The following is a 20,289-nucleotide window of genomic DNA, read 5'->3' as shown; positions in this document are numbered from 1 at the left end:
TTTACGGATTCTGCAGCCTTGGGCACACTTTTTTGTGTTCTATTTTTATTTATTTATTTTTTTAAATGTATTTTATTGATTTTTTACAGAGAGGAAGAGAGAGAGATAGAGAGCTAGAAACGTTGATGAGAGAGAAACATCGACCAGCTGCCTCTTGCACCCCCCCTACCGGGGATGTGCCCGCAACCAAGGTACATGCCCTTGACCGGAATCGAACTTGGGACCTTTCAGTCCGCAGACTGATGCTAGTCTACACTGAACCAAACCAGTTTCGCTGTGTTCTATTTTTAAAAGATTTGCCAAATCTTGCTCATATTTTCTTTAAAAATATTTAGTCATATTTAGATCCATAGGGAGTTGATTTTTTTGTATGTTTGTGAAATATAAGCCCTGTCTTCCTATCTTCTGTAGAGTTAACCAATACCTCCCAGATCATTATTGGAAAAGAAAACATCGTAAGTCCTTTCCACCATTGCTCTGCATTGTAACTTTTGAAAAATTAAATTTATAGGTGTGAGTGTTTTTTGGGTCTTTCTATATTAACCTATTTGCCTATTGTCTATCCTTGTGCCAATAGAACACAGATTTAAACGATAACTTTAGATTTTGTAACATTACAGAATACTTTTGCAAACCAGAACTTCTGTGATCACAAGTGTGCTCTAGTCGTCTGTGAGTCTGAAGGGCTGGCGACCGCTGCTCTCGGGTGTTCACTTTGTCGGGTGCAGGGTGGAGGTGGTGAAGGGTTAGGGACTCCTGGATTGGGAGCAGAGCTTACAACAGTTAGGTCCAAGTGAAAGTGGAAAGAGTTCAGCTGCTGATTAGATAGATGAAAGTGTACCATTATGAAACAGAGAGGTTGGGAGAGGTTGATTTGAACTTGGAGTAAAAATAGTAAGTTAACTGGTGAAAGCCTTATCTTTACCATAATCATCGTTACCATCACTAGGATCCATACAAAGGGATGACTGCAATTTAAGAAATTACAAACCCATGGAATTATATAAGTAGTGTTAAGCTTTGGGGGCCGGTAATGTGGACTATGAAAGAATTCGCAACTGCAAAAAGAGACAGATGCAGAGAGGAAGTTTATTTTTACTTTCCCCAAGGAAAAGGGCAAAGAACAAAAGCTGCTCCCCCTTTTAAAGCCTTGGCTCTTGTTGCTACAGTAGCTGGGGGGAGGGCGATGTGTGTGGCTGAAACTGGACATCAGACACGCCCCTGATCCCGCCCCGGTCTTCTTCATGAGACAACCAGACAGATGTCCTAGGCAGATGTCTTTATCCGCATCTCCACCCAAGCCTGTAGAAGATGCTCAGAGTAAAGTTAGGAAGAGTTCAAAAGAGGCTTGTTTGAAGAGGAGAGAAGGAGGAAGGAAACTTTCTACTAATTAGAGACTTGGTGTGAATTACCCGAGTTGTTTAAAAAAAAAAAAAAAAGGCAGAGAGGAGGTGTATGCAAGGATGTAATCTTGAGAGTAACTTACCTTGTCTTCCAGTTTGAAGAAAGAGGCTGTTTGAATCACAGGAGCTAACAATGTTGGGGTTTAATTACCAGGAGCTTCCCATAAATTGCGGAAGGCCTTTTTCCGATTCTGAGTGATTAGTATGTTAGTGTCTATGAAATTTCCTTATGTTGCTTTGCAGCTAATTATAAAGCTATTTCCATTTACAACCAGGAAAATGCAGATAATCTAATATTGGCGAACACCTTAAAACGGGATCCCCATTTCCCAGGCCTTTAACACTTCCATAGAGGCTGCGCCATTCCCTCCCTGCCACCAGGTGGCGCCCGGGTGCCGCCGCCCTCACGCGCAGGCGCAGTCCGCGAGCAGGCGCATCTCGGAGCCCGCCAGTTCGCAGGCGCCGGGCGGCGCCGGGCGGGCAGCTGAGGCTGCGCAGCCGCACGTCGCCGACACTGAGGCCGGATTCATGTGGAAGCTGCTCCCGCTCGCGGGCTCGGCCCGAGGTGAGGCGGCGGGGAGGTGATCGAGGGCCGACTTCCCAGGGCCGGGCTGGGGAGAGAGGGTCCAAGGGGCACTTCCTGCTTGACCCCGACCCTGTCGTCACCTTCCAGCGACGGCGGGAGGCTGAGCGTCCCACGTGGGCGGGGCGGGGCGGGGCGGGGCGTCTTGGGGGCGGGGGGCGGGGCGGGGCGTCTTGGGGGCGGGCGGGGTCCGGCTGGTCTCTGGTGCCGAACCCGCAGCCCGCAGGTTCCCGAGTCGCCCGGCCGCTCGGGTGCGGGCGAGGGCGGACCCTGCGGGGTGGCGGCCGCCCGGTGAGGGTCGCGTGGGCTGCAGCGGGTCCCGCTGACGGGACAGCAGGCGCTCCTGTGAGAAGCTGCGGCGACGGACTCCTGCCTGCTCTGAACACCCACGCGGTTGTGCTGTGCGCGCCGGGTGGTGGGGACTGGCACCCGGGGACGGGCACCTGGAGGACGGACACCTGTGGGGTTGGGGGCCGGGCACGTGGGGGAGCACCTGCGGGGGGGCACGTGGGGGAGCACCTGCGGGGGGGGGAACCTGGGGGAGCACCTGCGGGGGGGCACGTGGGGGAGCACCTGCGGGGGGCACCTGGGGGAGCACCTGCGGGGGGGCACGTGGGGGAGCACCTGCGGGGGGCACCTGGGGGAGCACCTGCGGGGGGGCACGTGGGGGAGCACCTGCGGGGGGGCACGTGGGGGAGCACCTGCGGGGGGCACCTGGGGGAGCACCTGCGGGGGGGCACGTGGGGGAGCACCTGTGGGGGGCACCTGGGGGAGCACCTGCGGGGACGGGACCTGGGGAGCATCTGCGGGGGGGCACGTGGGGGAGCACCTGTGGGGGGCACGTGGGGGAGCACCTGCGGGGGGGCACCTGGGGAGCATCTGCGGGGAGGGCACCTGGGGAGCATCTGCGGGGGGCACGTGGGGGAGCACCTGTGGGGGCACCTGGGAAGCACCTGCGGGGGGGCACCTGGGGGAGCACCTGCGGGGGGCACGTGGGGGAGCACCTGTGGGGGCACCTGGGAAGCACCTGCGGGGGGGAGCACCTGCGGGGGGGCACGTGGGGGGGCACCTGCAGGGGGGAGCACCTGCGGAGAGGGGAGCACCTGCAGGGGGCATTTGCGGGGAGTGGGGGGGTAGGGTGTCGGGCTCCTGGGAGGCGGTTGGGGCCGGGTTTCTGGGAGGGGGGCAGGAGGCTGGGCACCTGTGGGGGGTAGGGGTGTCTGGCTCCTGCGGGGGGGGGAGGGGGGCAGGAGGCTGGGCACCTGTGGGGGTTAGGGTGTCTGGCTCCTGCGGGGGGGGTGGGGAGGGGGGCAGGAGGCTGGGCACCTGTGGGGGTTAGGGTGTCTGGCTCCTGCGGGGGGGGGGGGGGGGGGGGGAGGGGGCAGGAGGCTGGGCTCCTGTGGGGGGTAGGGTGTCTGGCTTCTGCGGGGGAAGGGAGGGGGGCAGGAGGCTGGGCTCCTGCTCCCTCCTGTGTCACCTGCTTTTCATCAACTGCAGCGGGTCAGGGACCTGGGTTCCCGCAGCCCTGCGATCCCAGGGGCTGTGGTCGGTCCATCAGTTCTCCGCAGGCACGTTGACCTCCGATAGTGAGGGTGGCGGTAACAGCTGCTCCAGGGCCTCTGGGGAAGGTGGTCGTTCTGGCTTCTCGGTGTGGTTTTCCGGCTAGTCAGCCTCTGGGTCCTGCAGCGAGACTTTACTGAAAAACACGTTTTCTTTGTGAGCGCATTTGAATAAAAATAAGGCCGTATCCCTTACATATGTGCACGCGCGTGTACATGTGTGTTTCTCAGTCTCCTCGTTCTCCTAGAACCACACCGACTTCTGACGGGCGTGGAGTACACGGTGGGGAGGAAGAACTGCGGGGTCCTCCTGGAGAACGACCAGTCCATCAGCCGCAGCCACGCCCTGCTCGCCGCCCGCTTTCCCGGGACCGGGACCGGGACCAGCCTGGTGCGTCTGCTGTGCTCAGGGGCTCCTGGAGGGTCGCATCAGAGTGCCGTGCTGCTGTGGGAGGGCCAGGCCTCTTACTTCCTAGCGGTTAGGTGGTTTTTACTGCTTTTATTCATTTTATAGAGGAAGGGAGAAGGGGAGACAGAAACCTCAATGAGAGAGAAACATGGTCCACTGCCTCCTACTCCACGGAGCCTGCAACCCTAGTCCTGGGAATAGAATGGGGACACTTGGTGCAGGGAGGCCCAACCAACTGAGCCACGCCCACCAGGGTTAAATTTTTTTAATAAAAAAAAATTAAATACATCTGGCAGCAGTACCAGTGGTATTTATTTTAATACTAGAGGCCCAGTGCATGAAATTTGTCCCTCAACCCAGCCTGCACCCTCTCCAGTCTGGGACATCCTTCTCACCATCCAGGATCACTGGCTCCTAACTGCTTACCTGCCTGCCTGCCTGATTTCCTGTAACCACTCCCCTGCCAGCATTATTGACACCTAACTGCTCCCCTGCCAACTCAATTACCCCCAACTTCCCTCCCCTGCTGGCCCAACCTCCCACCCCCCAATAGCCCTCCCCAGCAGGCCTGGTTGCTCCCAACTGCCTTCTCCTGCAGGCTGGTCCGCCCCAACTGCCCTCTCCTGCAAGCCTGGTCCACCCTGCAAGCCTGCCCCCCGCAACTGCCCTCCCCCGCAGGCCCAGTTGCCCCCAATTGCCTTCCCCTGCAGGCCTGGTCACCCATAACTGCCCTCCCCTGCAGGCCTGATCATCCACACCTACCCTCTCCTGCTGGCCATCTTTCGTGAGGGTGTGAGGGTCAGTTTACATATTACCTCTTTATTATAGGATTTGAAGTTTCTGTTCCAGTATTTGACAGTTTAATGATTTAGAAACTCAGGAAATAGAACATATTTATTTTTATTTACTTAAGCATTCATTGAGTCTCACTGTGTGCCTCTCCTGGGGGTGGAGCAGTGAATGAAGGCGATGGAGAGTGATTGAAGGGTTGTGCGGCCCTGTGAACACAGGTATTTCCCCCCCGCAAGCGATTCCTTTTATTCGGGAAAATGGCTGTTGCTCGTGCACCACAGCTCCTTTTAATGGCTGTGAGTTTGTCTGGGTTGGTAGGTTGTTTTAATCACCACCTTCGGTGAGGAAAGGGCTAAATATCTATATCAACAGTTGTGCTTGTTATTCTAGTGCTAACAGGAAAGAAAGACATTATTTTTAGCAAACACTGTATATCACCAAGTGCTGTCTCTATGCAGTGATATTTAGGTTTTGTATGTCTATTCTTTTTTGTTATCCTCACCAGAGGGTATTTTTTCCATTGATTTTTAGAGAGAGTGGAAGGAAAGGAGGGAAAGGGAGGGGGAGGGAGAGATTGGTGTGAGAGAGACACTTGGATTGGTTATCTCCCACATGCCCCTGATGGGGGCAGGCTGGGGATCAAACCTGCAACCCTTCAATTCCAGGCCTGATGCTCTATCCACTAAGCAACACCAGCCAGGGCTGCCTTTATTCTTACAGGTAGAGAAAAACATTATTGTCCAATAGTGACTGAGTAGTGAAACACTTTAACGTATTTGATGATTTTTTTCAGAGTCAACCACATGAAATCCCCGTATTGACAATAAGAGACAGTTCTAAGTATGGCACCTTTGTTAACGAGGAAAAAATGCAGAATGGCCTTTCTCAGACTCTGCAGCCAGGGGACAGAATTACTTTTGGAGTGTTTGAAAGCAAATTCAGGTAAGAATTTTAAAATTTACAAATCAGATTCTAAAGGACACAGCAGTTTTTTCCTGATTGCACTTCAGGCTTAGGTAACAGTGATCTCATTAGTTAGAAATCCTAGTATTACAAAGAAATTAAAATAGCACCTGTTTAAAGCTCGGTACCTATGATAACAGCTTTATGTGGCTCGCTTTCACTTACAGAGTGGAGTATGAGCCTCTGGTCGCATGCTCTTCTTGTTTAGATGAGTCTGGGAAAAATGCTTTGAGTCAAGCCATACTGCAGCTGGGAGGACTTACCGTAAACAACTGGACCGAAGACTGCACACACCTCGTCATGATGTCAGTTAAGGTCACCATTAAAGTAGGTCGAATGCCTGTTGTTATGCTGAAATGATTCTGTGGATTTAGGCTTACCCATTCTACACAGTTGTTTTTAAGGTCATTTACTTTAAACCCATCAGAATTGTTAGTTGTAGTTTATATATGCCAACCCCATGCCTCTGTATACCATTTATGTCAGATTGGCTTTTTGGTAACTTATTTATTACATGGGACAACAGAAGCACCTAAAGTTATATTTCACCTTTTGATTTGGCATTTTAAACAATGACCTACGTCATCGTTCACCAAGAAGTGTGCGCGGTGTACAGCTCGTGAGAGCAGCTGCTGGTCTTCGAGTCAGCGTCGCCCGCCGCCTCATCGGTTGTCGTCCTCCTGGCTCTGTTGCCTCAGGCTCTTTCATTTGGTTTAGGGCCCGGTCACAAATGCTTCTTCAGTGCTTGTAGTTGACTATTGCCCTAATGCAGGGGTCCTCAAACTTTTTAAAGTGGGGGCCAGATCACGGTCCCTCAGAGAGCTGGAGGGCCGGACTATATGAACTACTAATTGCTACTGTAACACCTCGGCTGCGCTCACTGCCCAAAAAACCTGGCGGGCCGGATCAGACTCCTCTGCGGGCCGCATGTGGCCCGTGGGCCGTAGTTTGAAGACCCCTGCTAATGTATCTCACAACAGAGGCGCTGAAAGTACTTCTGAACACAGTGCTGTATTTTGGTATGTTTTCAGGTTTTGCATCTTCATCAGGTTTGATTATGTCCAAACTAACTGAAGAAAGCCATTGGGAGGGGGACTTATCTCCCTTCATTTATTTATTGTTTTTACTGATTTTTAGAGAGGAAAGAAGAGGGGGAGAGAGAAGCATCTAAGCGAGAGTGAGACTGCCTCCTGTATCCCCATCCTGGGGATGGAGCCCACAATCTGGGCATGTGCCCTGACCGGGGATCATACCAGCAACCTTCCGGTGCACAAGACAGCATCCAGCCCGCTGAGCCACACCAGCCGGGCACGCATCTCCTTGTCAGTGGGTTGGTTGTGGGTGTGCAGGATTGCTTTAGGTTAATATCTGTAGTGAAAACCAACAAATATTTAGATTCCTTTTTTAGATTACAGAAAACTCTTTTAATATATAATTAAGTCAGAATGTTTGTATTATACCCACCCCAGTGTCCTAGAGAAGGGCCTGCTGCTCACATTGAACCTCCGGTCAAACTTGTATCTGGGATTATCTCTGACCAAGGACCATGTCATCTTTGCAAGTTTGTTAAATTGATTCATGAATTCAGCAGTCCTAACTTATGTTAGTATACCCATAGATGCTAGATTCATAAATCAAAATGTCCACTATTGGTTTACAGTAGGGATGCCCCTCACGGTGATCGGAATATTTATGTGTAGACTCTTAAGATATCAAGATACCTGAGACTCCCAGAGGGAACCGTGCCCTCGCTTGTGGCCATGAAGTAGGAGCTGCAGCTGTGACAGCCGGGAACGTCACCCACTCACAGAGCACATGCTGTCCCAGGGACTGACCCGCCACCGGCCGAGTGTGGCTCTCCCCGTTAGAGTCCTGGGTATCCGTACACCAACAGAGGCTAGTACAGCCAACCTTTTCAATATTTCTTCTCAGTCATATGCCAAAAAAGAAAACCTGGTCCTTACTTCTTTGGTAAAATTTCCAGAAGTGCAGACAGGTTAGCTTATGTTTTTTAAATCATGAATGTTAGAACAAAATAGATCTTAAAGAACATTGAGCTCAGTTTTTGTTCGCTGGAAAGGAAACTGAGGCATGGGACAGTGAAGTCCTTGGCCTAGGATCACGTTTGGAGCTTACTCACCCCAACGTAATTGCACACTTTTGCTTTATGCCAGAAGTAAGTTACTTCATTCATTGATGTGTTTCACTCTGTTCATGAGAGACACCAAATTGCTCGTGCATAATGCCCCATGTGATTAGAAGCATGCTGAAACAAAACAAATTCTTAAGCTGAATTATACTGAAGCATCTTCATTTCATTGCCAGTGGCAGAATTTCTAAACTTCCTGAAATTTTGTGGATTTACCTTATTTGAGGCATAAGCTTAATTCATTTGCTACTTGTAAATACTTATTTGGAGCTTTTACTCAACCCCAGTCAGTCAGTCCTTTGTTTACCTCCTTGAACATGGTCATAATCTGTTGGAAGGCAGGTGGGCTGGTCTCCCCCGTGTTTATCTCTTGATATGATCTTCTCTATGGTAAATGTTACATCGCCTCAATCCTAACACTTTTTAGCATTTTAATGTTCTCAAAAGTGGAATGCATTTTAAAAGTGACTTATGTTTTATATTGTTCCACCTCCCCAAAGAAGTTTTTAAATTAATATTGTAATTAATGGGTTTTATAATTGAGTGATTGTATAGGGATTTGTAAATTAAGCAATGACTGATCTGATTTCTATTTTATAGATTATGGTTTCTTTATAGAGAGATGAGAGGGGAAAATAATAGAATAGCCTCTTCGTAGTCTATAACTTAGAACTTTTATTTAAAATGAGCTAGCAGGGGTATATGTATTCACATATGCTTTCTCCTTCTTAGACAATATGTGCGCTCATTTGTGGACGTCCAATTGTAAAGCCAGAGTATTTCACTGAATTTCTTAAAGCAGTTCAGTCCAAGAAACAGCTCCCACAAATTGAAAGGTATCTGTATACTTAAAATATAATAAAATACGGCATATGAAGTATGATAGCACTGATTTTATTTAAGTTAATTCTCTCTTTATTGACTTTCAGGTGTGATTTTTTGTTAGTATGTAAAGAAAGAATCCCTGAATTCCTTTTGGTTGTTGTTTATCTTAGTGAAACAAATGTTACGTGTGTGCTAATTTTTAAAGAACACTGAAGGCCGGTGAACGAGGTTATCCGCAGAGCCTGTGCCTTGCTCCGGCGCTCCCTGGACCGGGGGGAGAGCGGCTGCCTGTCCAGAGCCACTGGTCCCGGGGCAGCACCGCCCAGCCTGGAGCGCCTTTCTCCCGGGCTAACCCCTGTCCGATGAGGGTTTGGGTGATTAGCGATATTAGAAGCAGGTGGCTGCACCGTACTTTAAGTAATAGAGTATTCAGCATCCGAGCACGTGGCCTGGCACCGCGCTAGGTGAGTGCTGAAGGAAATGCTGTTGCAGTGTCTGTGGAGATTGCTCTATTTATTTATTTATTTAGATGCTTTGCAAAATTTGTGAACCACCAGGCTAAACGATGGTGTGGCATTACAATGTTGGAAGTGATGTAAACGGGTTGAAGAGGGATGTTTGGGTTTCTAGATTGTGTGGTTAAAATGCTGGTGCTAAAGTGGTGGGTGTGTAGTCAACTGAGCACTGGGGCAGCTGCTTAAAATATGTGTCAGGAGATTAGAGTCTGAATGGAGTAATAGACGGACTACCTTTATAAACTCAACTCATAGACAACTTTGAAGGCTTAAAATCTAAAATATTACTCTAGTTTATTATCTTATTACTAATTTTAAAATATTACTAGCTAGTTACAAGGTATTTTGCCCAGTTCAGCATTCTTAGGGACTGTTTATACCTGATAATATGTATCTGCTTTTAAAAGTAACTGAAATCAAATTTTTCTTTTTGTTTTTAATTTTCGTTTGGAAGGTTTCTAGTATTTTATAATCTGGTTTAACAGATAATGTAATGTTTTGGGACCTTGAAAAGAGATCCTCGTATTTTAAAACAGACAATTCTTAACCTTTTTTTGAGTCCTAGACCCTGTGAGAACATGAAACTTCACTTACATACCCTCAACTTAGCATAGTGTTTCAGTGGAGTCACACCCTGCAAAGCCTATTTATGAACCTCCGTAGGGGAGTTGATAAAACCCTATAAATCTCCACTAATGAAACTGAACTGTAACCTTACACCCTTGTGGATCGTCACAAATTAAACCGTTGTGGAGTCTAGATCCTTGGGAGTGGAGGGTTTGTGAGGCCTCTGCTGCTGAGAACATGTCTGTGGTCTTAGAGATCTGAGAGCTGGTCATTGGTTCCTATGTACTCTTCATATTCTTGGGTATTTTTTACTTTAGGTTTGACGTAATTTTTTTTTTTCTGACTTCAATTTATGACTTTATTAAATTAGATGCCTAAACAAAAACATGCCTGCCATGAGATTGTTCAGTAACTCCTGATTCATTGTCAACTAGAAAAGGCAATTGCATTAGCCCTGGTTTGATGATGACAATCAGAAATCACCTCGTTAATGATATCGTAAAATGCATATTTTTCCCCTAACCAGTTCCCACACCTCTTGGGACCCGTTTGATGCTGTGGAAGGCTTATCTTCCACAGAAAGGGGTTCCACGGGGAAGTAGGGTGGGTTTCCAAAGGGATGTGAGATATGTTGTTGTGACTTTTTATTCCATCGCTGTCTTCTCTTTTAGTTCTGGAAAAAGACCCTCACTAGTCCCGGGTGTGAATTAGAAAGGCACACGACAGTGCTTTTACCTCACAAAAGGACCGTCCTTTTTGGAGCAGCGGTGGCTGCCTCTCTGCACGGTTACCGGGAGACGGGAAGACAGAGTCCAAGCTTCCTGCACCCCCCGGTGGTGCCAGCTTTTTCCCAGATGCCACACGCTTGACTGTGGTGGCTTCATAGTGAGCCTTGGATTCAGGGAGTGTCCGCTCCTAATGTTGTCTCCTCAGCATTGTTGGCTCTGCTGGGTCTTTTGCCTCTTTATGTAAACTTTAGAGTCGTCAGAACCCACAAAAGAACTTGCTGGTAGTTTAATTGAGGCTGCATTGATTTATAGGTCAAGTTGGGATGCACTAGCAGCTTGACAGTGTTGAGCCCCCCATTATCCATGTGGACATTAGTCATTTTTACTAGAAGGTAGAGGTAAGGAAAACCTGTTCCCTTATGAATAGCTGTAGCAAAATATCTGAGTATGCAGAAAGGTGAAACTGGACTGATGAGAAGCTGAAGGATTACCTATAGATTTTCCTCTCTGTTTTCTTCTTTTCCCCCATTCCCATGGATGATTAGCTGTTTTGATAGCATTATATTGAAGAGCTAAGAGACTGTACCTTTAAATCTCACTTTAGAAATTTTATTTAAACTGACACAATAATGTAAGTCTTAATTTCCTGAGTTTCTCCAAAGGGATCTGTAACAAAACAGTTTAGAAGTTCACAGAATGGAGTCCGACACTGTCAGTGCGCCCTGTTCCCACACCAGCACATGCGCTGGAATGGATGCTTATGGTGAGGTCTCTCGGCCTCATCATTCATGGAACTTGGTTCTATAAAATTTAATTGTATCTTGTTATAATTGTCTACCCTTAGATTATTTCAAGAAAATCAGTTAGATACCTTTAATCAGTTTGTCCCAGATAAAAACTTTTTAAAAATAATATAACAGTATTATGGAAATTAAATCTTTCTAGTGTCTAGAGAGCTATTACACTTATAAATTTAATGGCATGCACACAGAGTAGTTTATAATTAGAATATACTTAAATTTTGTTTTTACAGTTTTTACCCACCAATTGATGAGCCAGCCATTGGAAGTAAAAATATTGATCTGTCAGGACGGGAAGAAAGAAAACAGATCTTCAAAGGGAAAACATTTGTATTTCTGAATGCCAAGCAGGTAATGTTTTAAGCTACATGTTCCTAAAGAAAACATTACACATGAGGACAAATTAGTAATGTTCTCAGTGCATTTTCTTTTGAGATTATGTGCAGAAGTGTGACATTGATTAAAAATTGCCCCGGCACCAGCACCTGCCCATGTTCTTATATGTGATTATAATGTTCATTAATACCTGTTAATTGGCCTATTAAGTTTATACAAATATACTAGAGGCCCGGTGCATGGGGGTGAGGGGGTTGTCCCTCAGTCCAGCCTGCACCCTCTCTAATCTGGGACCCCTTGAAGGATGTCCGACTGCCCATTTAGGCCCGATCCCACCTGATTGGACATCCTTCACAATTCAGAACTGCTGGTGGGATAAGGCCTAAACAGGCAGTTGGACATCCCTCTCATAATCTAGGACTACTGGCTCCCAACTGCTTGCCTGTCTGCCTGCTTAATTGCCCCTAAACACTTCTGCCTGCAAGCTTGATCACCCCCTACCCAATCCCCTGCCAGCCTGATCGACACCTAACTGCTCCCCTGCCAGCCCGATTGCCCCTAATTGTCCTCCCTTGCAGGCCCGGCCTGGTTGCTCCTAACTGCCCTCCCTGCCAGCCTGGTCACTCCTTACTGCCCATTCCTGCTGGCCTGGTAAGCCCTAACTGCCCTTCTTTGCCAGCCCGGTTGCCCCTAACTGTCCTCCCCTGCAGGCCTGGTTCCCCCCAACTGTCCTCCCCTGCAGGCCTGGTCCTCTCCTCCCTCCCCCCAACTTTCCTCCCCTGCTGGCCTGGTTGCCCCTAACTGCCCTTCTTTGCCAGCCTGGTCGCCCCTAACTGCCCTCCCCTGCTGGCTTGGTAACCCCTAACTGCCCTCCCCTGCTGGCCTGGTAACCCCTAACTGCTCTCCCCTGCTGGCCTGGTTACCCTTAACTGCCCTTCCCTATAGGCCTGGTTCTCCCCAATTGCCCTCCCTTGCAGGCCTGGTCCCCCCCAACTGCTCTCCCTGAAGGCCTGGTCCCCCACAACTGCCCTCCCCTGCAGGCCTGGTCACCCCCAACTGCCCGCCGGCCCAGACACTCCTAACTGCCCTCCCCTGCTGGCCTGATCGCTCACAACTACCTTTCCCTCCAGGCCTGGTCCCTCCCAACTCCCCTCCCCTGCCAGCCATCTTGTAGTTGCCATCTTGTGTCCTCATGGGGGCAGCCATCTTTGACCACATAGGGATGGCCATCTTGTGTCTTGGAGTGACAGTCAATTTGCATATTACTCTTATTAGATAGGCTGTAAGTTGGGGTAAGGGGAACTGCTTTAAGTTCTAACTTGTGGATTATTTAACAGGTGTTGAATGTCTTCTATGTGCTGAAGTGGGTCCAGGGTTTCTGTCACAAGGGGGGAACCCTGCCCTTTGGCTGCAGGCCGTGTGGGGGTCCGAGGTTTCCGTTGCAGGGGAACCCCGCCTGTGGGCTGCAGGCAGGTGCTGTGCCAGGGCCGGGGTGCCTGGGGACCAGGGCTTTCTCAGAATGGAAGCGCAGACTGATTGTATGTCAATTCTGTCCTTTTGCTTCCAGATCAAGTTCTTACAAGTTGTAGTACGTGCTCAGAATTAATTGTGGCTATTGTATTTTTTATTTTTTCCATTTTTAGCATAAAAAGTTAAGTTCAGCAGTTGTTTTTGGAGGAGGAGATGCTAGGTTGATAGCAGAAGAAAATGAAGAAGGAGAGAGTTTCTTTTCCGCTCCTGGCACTTGTGTTGTTGATGTAGTAATGACAAATTCCCAGCCCTTAATTTCTGACTCTCAGAGAAAATGGATTCACTCAGTTATGGATATGCTCCACAGGTACTTTTTTATCTTTCGTTAGTAAAAATATATGCAAGCAGGCGGTTTTATATATGTGAGTTTTGGTGTACTCTGCATAACAACAGAAAAGTATATAGAATAATTATTGCAAAGATTTTATTATTGATGGTGCTTGTATTTGGTTTAACATAGATCAGATTACTTACCTATGTTTTTTATTAGTATTTTGATATTTTGTTTTGAAATTTGGTTTTAATCTACCCGGAATAAATTCTGTTTATACCTGAGCTCCACATGCAGGGGAGCAGTTTGTCCTTATCTCCTCTATGCACCCACAGGCCCTCATGTCCAACATGCCTGTGTCTCCTGTCCACCAGGCCAGGCTCTCGCTCTGCTCTGCCCAGAAGCACCCTGGCTGTTCTTGGCTCTTTACTCTTCGTATACATTTAAAAATAAGCTTTTCACAAATCTTGTTGGGAATTTGATTAGGAATTTTATTGAAACCACAAATCAATTTTGGGAGAATTAAGAGTTTTTATAATTTCTCTGTAGAGATCTTAAATACCATTTATTAGGTCTTCCTAGATATTACATATATTCTGATAGATATACATGTGGTAGGTGAAATATAAGTATCTGATATTTATTAATTATAATTTTTAGTTGTTTACTGTTGATGGATAGAAATTCAACTCAAGATTTAGACACTGTTCTTCTAGCTCACCACCTTGCTGGATTTGCTTTGTATTTCTAATCATCTTTAGTCATTTTTTGTATAAACCATATCTGTAAATGACATTTCTAATCCCCATGTCTCTGATCCCTTTTTCTCCCTGTCTCTGTGCCTTCTGGGGCCTCCAAGCGTGTGGTTCGGGGAGGGCTGCCACGCACCTCACCATGGGCTGCCACGTTTCCCTCCCAGGACGATGCAATGTCTGCATAGCGCTGTTGTCACATGTGTTTTTAAAATGTTTTCATTTTATATAACCAATTGTTATAACTAATTTTTATAGTATACGAGGCGCCTGGAACATGAAATTCATGCATGGGGTGGTGTCCCTCAGCCCAGCCTGCACCCTCTCCAATCTGGGACCCCTTGAGGGATGTCTGACTGCCTGTTTAGGCCTGATCCTGGTGGGATCCTGGTGGTATCGGGCCTAAACAGGCAGTCGGACATCCCTCTCACAATCCAACTGCTCGCCTGCCTCTGCCTGATTGCCCATAAGTGCTTCTGCCTGCCAGCCTGATTACCCCCTAACCACTCCCCTGCCAGCCTGATTGCTGCCTAACTGCTCCACCCTGGCCCAATTGCCCCTAACTGCCCTCCCCTGCCAGCCTGGACACCCCTAATTGCCTTTCTCTGCAGGCCTGATCGCCCACAACTGCCCTCTTTTGCAGGCCTCGTCCCCACCAACTGCCCTCCCCTCCAGGCCTGTGTCTCCCCCAACTGTCCTCCCCTGCAGGCCTGGTCCTCCCTCAACTGACCTCCCCTGCAGGCCTGGTCCCCCCAACTTCTCTCCCCTTTTGGCCTGGTCTCCTCCAATTGCCTTCCTCTGCTGGCCTGGTCATGCCTAACTGCCCTCCCTGCTGGCCTGACTGCCCACAACTGCCCTTCCCTGCAGGCTTAGTCCCCCACAACTGCCCTCCCCTGCAGGCCTGGTCCCCCCCCAACTACCCTCCTCTGCTGGCCTGGTCTCCCCCAACTGCCCTCCTCTGCCAGCCTGGTCACCCCTAACGGCCCCAACTTCCCTCCCCTGCAGGCCATCTTGTGGGGCCATCATGGGGTCAGCCATCTTTGACCACATGGGGCGGCCATCTTCTGTCTTGGAGTGATGGTCAATTTGCATATCACTCTTTTATTAGATAGGATTTATAGTTTCAAAAACATTAGGGTAATAAAGTATTAATTTTGGATTGCCTGAATTATAAGTAAGTATATGTGGCCACTTGTATACAATACTTTATAAAACCATTTTTTAGTATATACTATTATAATACTATTATAATCACATTTACAGTAAAACTCTAAGTTAATCCAGTCATTACATTTAAAAAAACAAATGTTAAAGCATCCAAAAAAGACCTTTTAAACTACTGCAGCCACTTAAAATATCTTGCAGTGAGTATTAAAAGTTTTGTAGTTCTTAAAATTTGAGGTATAGTTTCTATAACATTATATTAAATTGCTTTTGTTTTAAAAACTCAGTCATTATCCACTTTACAGAATAACAGAAGATAGGTTCACCCTAAGATTCCTTTAATAAGATTCTTTTACACATGTAAATTTGATTAAATGATTTGATTTACTAAACTTTAAATCATAGCACACATCAGCTTATCCACAGTTCTTTGTGCTTCCCTCCCTCCTTCCCCTTCTCCCTATTGCTTTCTCTCTTTTCTGTTTTCTCTTAGGATTTCAGTAATCATAGGTTTACTTATAAAAATCTTTCCTATTGCTTCATCTGGGTGTTACTGTTTTCTTCTTATTCTGAAAGTTATGGAATTTAGAACTGAAGGATCTATATTTTTTACTCTAGACCTGAGTTAATAAACGTGGTGGACTTGGCCAGGGTAGCCTGCTCCGTGAGGGAGCCAGCCTCCGTGTGTGAAATTCTCTCCATACATTACATTGCTGGGCCTCTGTGGGCAGGGGAGAGTTTCAGTTTGACATCATGTTAATAAATTTGTTAGTTGGAATATATTATTATGCTTAAATCATTTTATTCTAATAGGCAGGGCCTTAGACCTATTCCTGAAGCAGAAATTGGATTGGCAGTGATCTTCATGACTACAGAGAATTACTGTGACCCTCGGGGCCAGCCCTGTACAGGTAATTCAAGCATTGTTTTTATTGACGCTTCAGCAAGTGCGTTTATTATGTAACTGGTGGCAGGCTGTGTGCACATTCCGAGGTACTTATCAGGAGTGACCATTTCCAATGTCTTTTAAAACTGCCCTTCTCCATGTAGCCATTTGAAAAACATATGTGTCACTGCATACTGAGCGCTGTTCTGAGTGCTGAAGATACAGGATGAGCAAAGTGAACAAGTTACCGGCTGCTGTGACTTTCTGTTCTGAAGCGTGGGATTCAGGCTCTCCTGCTGAAGGCCACGCACAAAGAGGAGCCGACCCCTGGGAGTGGCAGTGCCAGGGAGGGCTGTGGGTGGCGGTCAGGGTCTCGCTGAGGATATAGCACTGGGGTGCCAGGTGTCTGTGTGGCAAAAAGAGGCCACACGATGGATGTGGGGAGCAGAGTGCCAGGGAGGAGGACCTGAGCACCGCCCTGTGTGGAGAACGGATTTCGGCGTCCTGGATGGGTGGGATCCGAGGGGTAGCCCGTGGAGGCAGGTGGGAGCCGGGCCAGGGGCTGTGTGGCAGCTGGAGAGGCGGAAGAGCAGAGTCAGGGTACTTTGTGGGGGCAGCCTGCAGTTCTTGGCGTGAGTCCCTGGTGGCTCGTGCCATTTCTGGGGTGGAGGGGGCATGCATAGTTCAGTGCTGCCTGTCCGAGGAGTTCCCGCACAGTCCCCTACTTTTCTTGAAAATAAGCTGTTGCCATTAAGATGATTCATTCATTCATTCTTTTCTGCTTGCTTTGGACTTTCCATGTTTTTGTGTCTATTCCCCTGAGGAGTGCTCTTTTCTTTGTACATTACCTCCTGTACGTACTTACAGTCTGCTGACAATTTCAGAAGACAGCCATTTGGGGGGATGCGTGTCTTCTTCCCTCTCCTTTCTTCCTCCTTTTGTAGTCACCCATTTACTTATTCAGGAAGTGTTTATTGAACGGGTTGTAAATAAACTGTTTATTATTATTGTAAACACGGGGAGTGAAGCCACAAGCAGACCTCAGCAGACCCCTGCCCTTCTCGTGTCTTTGCAAGGAGAATATTGTAAAGAACCTTATTGTTGACAAACATCAGTTATTCTGAGCATTCAATTCCATCTATAAATGTTTCTTTTAGTGACTATATAAGCATCCATAATTATGTTTTGCAAACGTCTGTGCAAGGAAAATGAGTTTTGGGGATGTGTGTGTAGAAGGAAGTGCCCGTGAGTGTCTGCGGTGGCCACATGGAGGGTTTCAGAGGCTTGGGTGTGGGCCTGGGAGTCAGCGTGACGTCATCAAGCCCGGGCTCACAGGAGTTGGCTGTGATCTTGCTTACAGGCTCAGTGAATGCCAAGAGGAGTGTTTCAGTTAGCATCCAGCTCCATCACCGTGTTTAATCCACTATGTCAGCGCTGCTCCGGGCTGGCGGAGCAGACACCCCTGCAGGACGCACTTCCTCGGTGCTGTCCCTGTGTCGGTGCGTTTTGCTCTTGGAAAGGACGATAGTTCCCCCAGTTCACGGAGCAGGAGAGTCTGGCACGGCCACTGACGCAGGCCCCGCGCTGGGCAGTGAGCTCCTCCGGGACAGACGCCAGGCCCTCGGGGCGGGGCGCGGGTAGCAGCAGAGCTATGCTGTGTCCCAGCAGCTACGGTGATGTCATCGTGGAGGCCACGTTGTCCAAACCTGTTGTGTTCTTGTCACATAGTATGTATCTTGGGATTCAGGCTCTTCTGCTGGCTCCTCAGCGTGGCCGTTGATTTGTGTAGTTAGTGGGGTGGATACACTTTCTGTGGGGAAGAATGTAATTTTTTGTCTGTCGACTTAAAGCATTATTTGAATTGGAATTTAAGTTGGTTATTTGGTTTGGCTTGTTAACGTCCCTGAAGGATGGGATGTAGCACTGACGTGCTGTAGAGCACACGCTCCTCAGATGCCGCAGGTGGGGAGGGGCCATCTCATCAGCTGGCCCCGCTGAGCGGAGACAGCGTGCTGCCCGCCTGCCTGCTCCGCTCGGCACGACCGGCAGCCCGTCCTTCTCCCTGTGTTACAGCCGCCAGGACAGCCGCCCCCGGGCCCAGCCTCTCCCAGGGCTTGTCCGTCCAGGAGGAGTTCGGGCCCAGCGCCCCCGGGAGCACTGCGCCCTGCGTGGCTGACTCGGCGTCGGAGCAAGCAGACACGTGGTAAAGCCCGTCTCCTCTGAACAGTTATCACCGCGTTTCGTTCTGAATAATCCGTACGAGCCTCACACTGAAAGATGTCACGTTTCAGTATTCAGACCAGGTGCAACTTTTTAAAGAGAAACTGTGTTTAAAAAATAATCTGAATGACAGCTTACTTGTTTTTCTGTGAAATAAGAACAGCAAAGGCAATATATATTCATTCAGCCATGCAGAGTGTGTGTGTGTGGCATCGAGAGCTGAGCTCTGCTGCAGACTGTCCTCAGCCGGCCGGACTCCACCACCTCAGTCCTTCCCGGCTCTGCCACCTGCTGTGACTGGACGATGGGAGATTCGTCTTCTTGTGATTGTTCACTTTTTATTAATTTTTCTCGTGAAAGTAATTTAAAAGTTTTAAACCAAGCCAAAATTATCGCAGCTTCTCCCGCATTTAGTTGGTAGGAGGACAGGGTGGGTGCACTGCAGGGTGAGAGGGGCCAGCCGGCCTGGGCGCCGATGGGGGGAGCTGGGGTGTATCAGTGCCACTTGACGGCCTGGTTTCTGGGGAGCTGGTTTCTGAGGAGCGTGGCGGTATGTTGATTGCCTGGCATTCTTTTCTTTTGCTACAGCATGGATCTGAGCGAAAGGCCAGAAGAAGTCAAAGTCTCCAGAATGGAACAGAAGTTCAGAATGCCTTCACCAGAGAAGGACCTTGCGAAGGAACCCCCCAAAAGGAGCTCTGACCGCACTTCTGTAGGACCAGGCGCCCCAGCCAGGGCGGAGATCCCAGACTATCGGCTCTCCCCAGTGACGCTCCCCGCTGTCAACAGAGGTGGAGGTGGGGCGTCCCAGCAGCTGCAGACCGGCTCCATCCGGAACCACTTCCAGCCAGGCCCCGGGAAGAGGTCCGCTCCCCTCACCCTGTCCGAGAAACTGCTGGCCAGCTCGGCCGGGACTGCCCCCTCACTGCGCTCTGCACGGTCCCCCTCACCTTTCCTTCTGCCCCTGCCATCTCGCGCTCCAGCCTGCGGTCCCTGCTGACTCCCTCCCAGCAGTGCTCTCTGCTTCCCGCCTCCGTGTCCTCCAGGTCTTCTGCATTCTAGAGCCACCTCCTTCCTCAAATCTTCCCTCACGTGGTTCTTCCCCTACGAAGAGGCTTCTCGGAAAAGGAGGTGGTGCGCTGCTCCGCTGTCTGTCTGAGCACCGTTCATCCTGACATGATGTCTTTCCCATGGACACTGCCAGTCCATGGCTGTTGCTGGCACGCAGCCCTGAGCCCTCTGCTCACGCCTCTCGGTTGTGTGGCTGCCGTCTCTCCTGCCCTTTCCCTCTCTCACTGGCGGCCCTTTGCCTCCTTTTTGAGGCATTTTTCTTCCTTTCACTGCGTTTTATCCTCTGTGTAACCTACCTGCAGGTTCCATGATGCTGTTACAGATGGTCAGTGCATTGGGCCCTAAGCTTCACTTTTCCAAGGAATTTCCTGCTGTTTTCCCAAATGATCGTCCTGAAAACTTTTCTCCCCTGTGACTGAATGTGTATTTTTTTTGTTAGTTCAAACTTTGTCAAAATCTGTGATGCTTTCTTCTCTGCCCCCTCCCCCAAACCAGTGGTTTAGTTCTCATTTTCAGTCTGATAAACTCCTTCCTTTCCATCTGGTTGTGTTGCTAACTCTCTGGCTCAAACTCTTATTATAGAAACCTCTTGGTCCGGCATGCTGAGGTGAGATGAGAGTGACTGGCAGGTCACCTGACTGTTCAGTCCAACGGGAGCCCAGCCCCCTCCTGGGGAGCAGGGCCTGCGCTCGGGGCGCCCAGTGCCCGGGCTTGTGGGACGGGCGCAGCGTTGTCTAGAAAGCCTGTGGCACTGGCCGGGGTCGTC

At 49.0% G+C, this 20,289-nt stretch overlaps 1 protein-coding gene across 11 annotated transcripts in view; it reads left to right on the top strand.

Annotated features, from left to right (window-relative positions):
- The first annotated feature begins 1,806 nt into the window (after window positions 1-1,806).
- The window catches only part of NBN (nibrin), a 54,148-nt gene continuing 35,665 nt past the window's right edge, over window positions 1,807-20,289 (top strand). For 3 of the 11 annotated variants that reach the window (XM_084864780.1, XM_084864779.1, XM_084864776.1), the window contains exons 1-10: window positions 1,807-1,968; window positions 3,794-3,936; window positions 5,540-5,688; window positions 5,877-6,036; window positions 8,591-8,694; window positions 11,527-11,644; window positions 13,273-13,466; window positions 16,160-16,257; window positions 18,306-18,435; window positions 19,041-19,316. In XM_084864780.1, coding sequence (XP_084720906.1) covers window positions 1,932-1,968; window positions 3,794-3,936; window positions 5,540-5,688; window positions 5,877-6,036; window positions 8,591-8,694; window positions 11,527-11,644; window positions 13,273-13,466; window positions 16,160-16,257; window positions 18,306-18,435; window positions 19,041-19,316 — 1,409 coding nt within the window. In that variant the 5' untranslated portion in view covers window positions 1,807-1,931. Of the gene's footprint in view, window positions 1,969-2,140; window positions 2,332-3,447; window positions 3,703-3,793; window positions 3,937-5,539; window positions 5,689-5,876; window positions 6,037-8,590; window positions 8,695-11,526; window positions 11,645-13,272; window positions 13,467-16,159; window positions 16,258-18,305; window positions 18,436-19,040; window positions 19,317-20,289 lie in introns of those variants that run through there. The other 8 variants (XM_084864785.1, XM_084864783.1, XM_084864777.1 and 5 more) reach the window with 6 other exon arrangements.

Source organism: Pipistrellus hanaki (assembly GCF_964339955.1).
Source record: "Pipistrellus hanaki genome assembly, chromosome: 17".
NCBI classification, from domain to species: domain Eukaryota; kingdom Metazoa; phylum Chordata; class Mammalia; order Chiroptera; family Vespertilionidae; genus Pipistrellus; species Pipistrellus hanaki.
The sequence above is the reverse complement of the archived record's forward strand: the minus strand, read 5'-3'. Positions and strand labels throughout refer to the sequence as shown.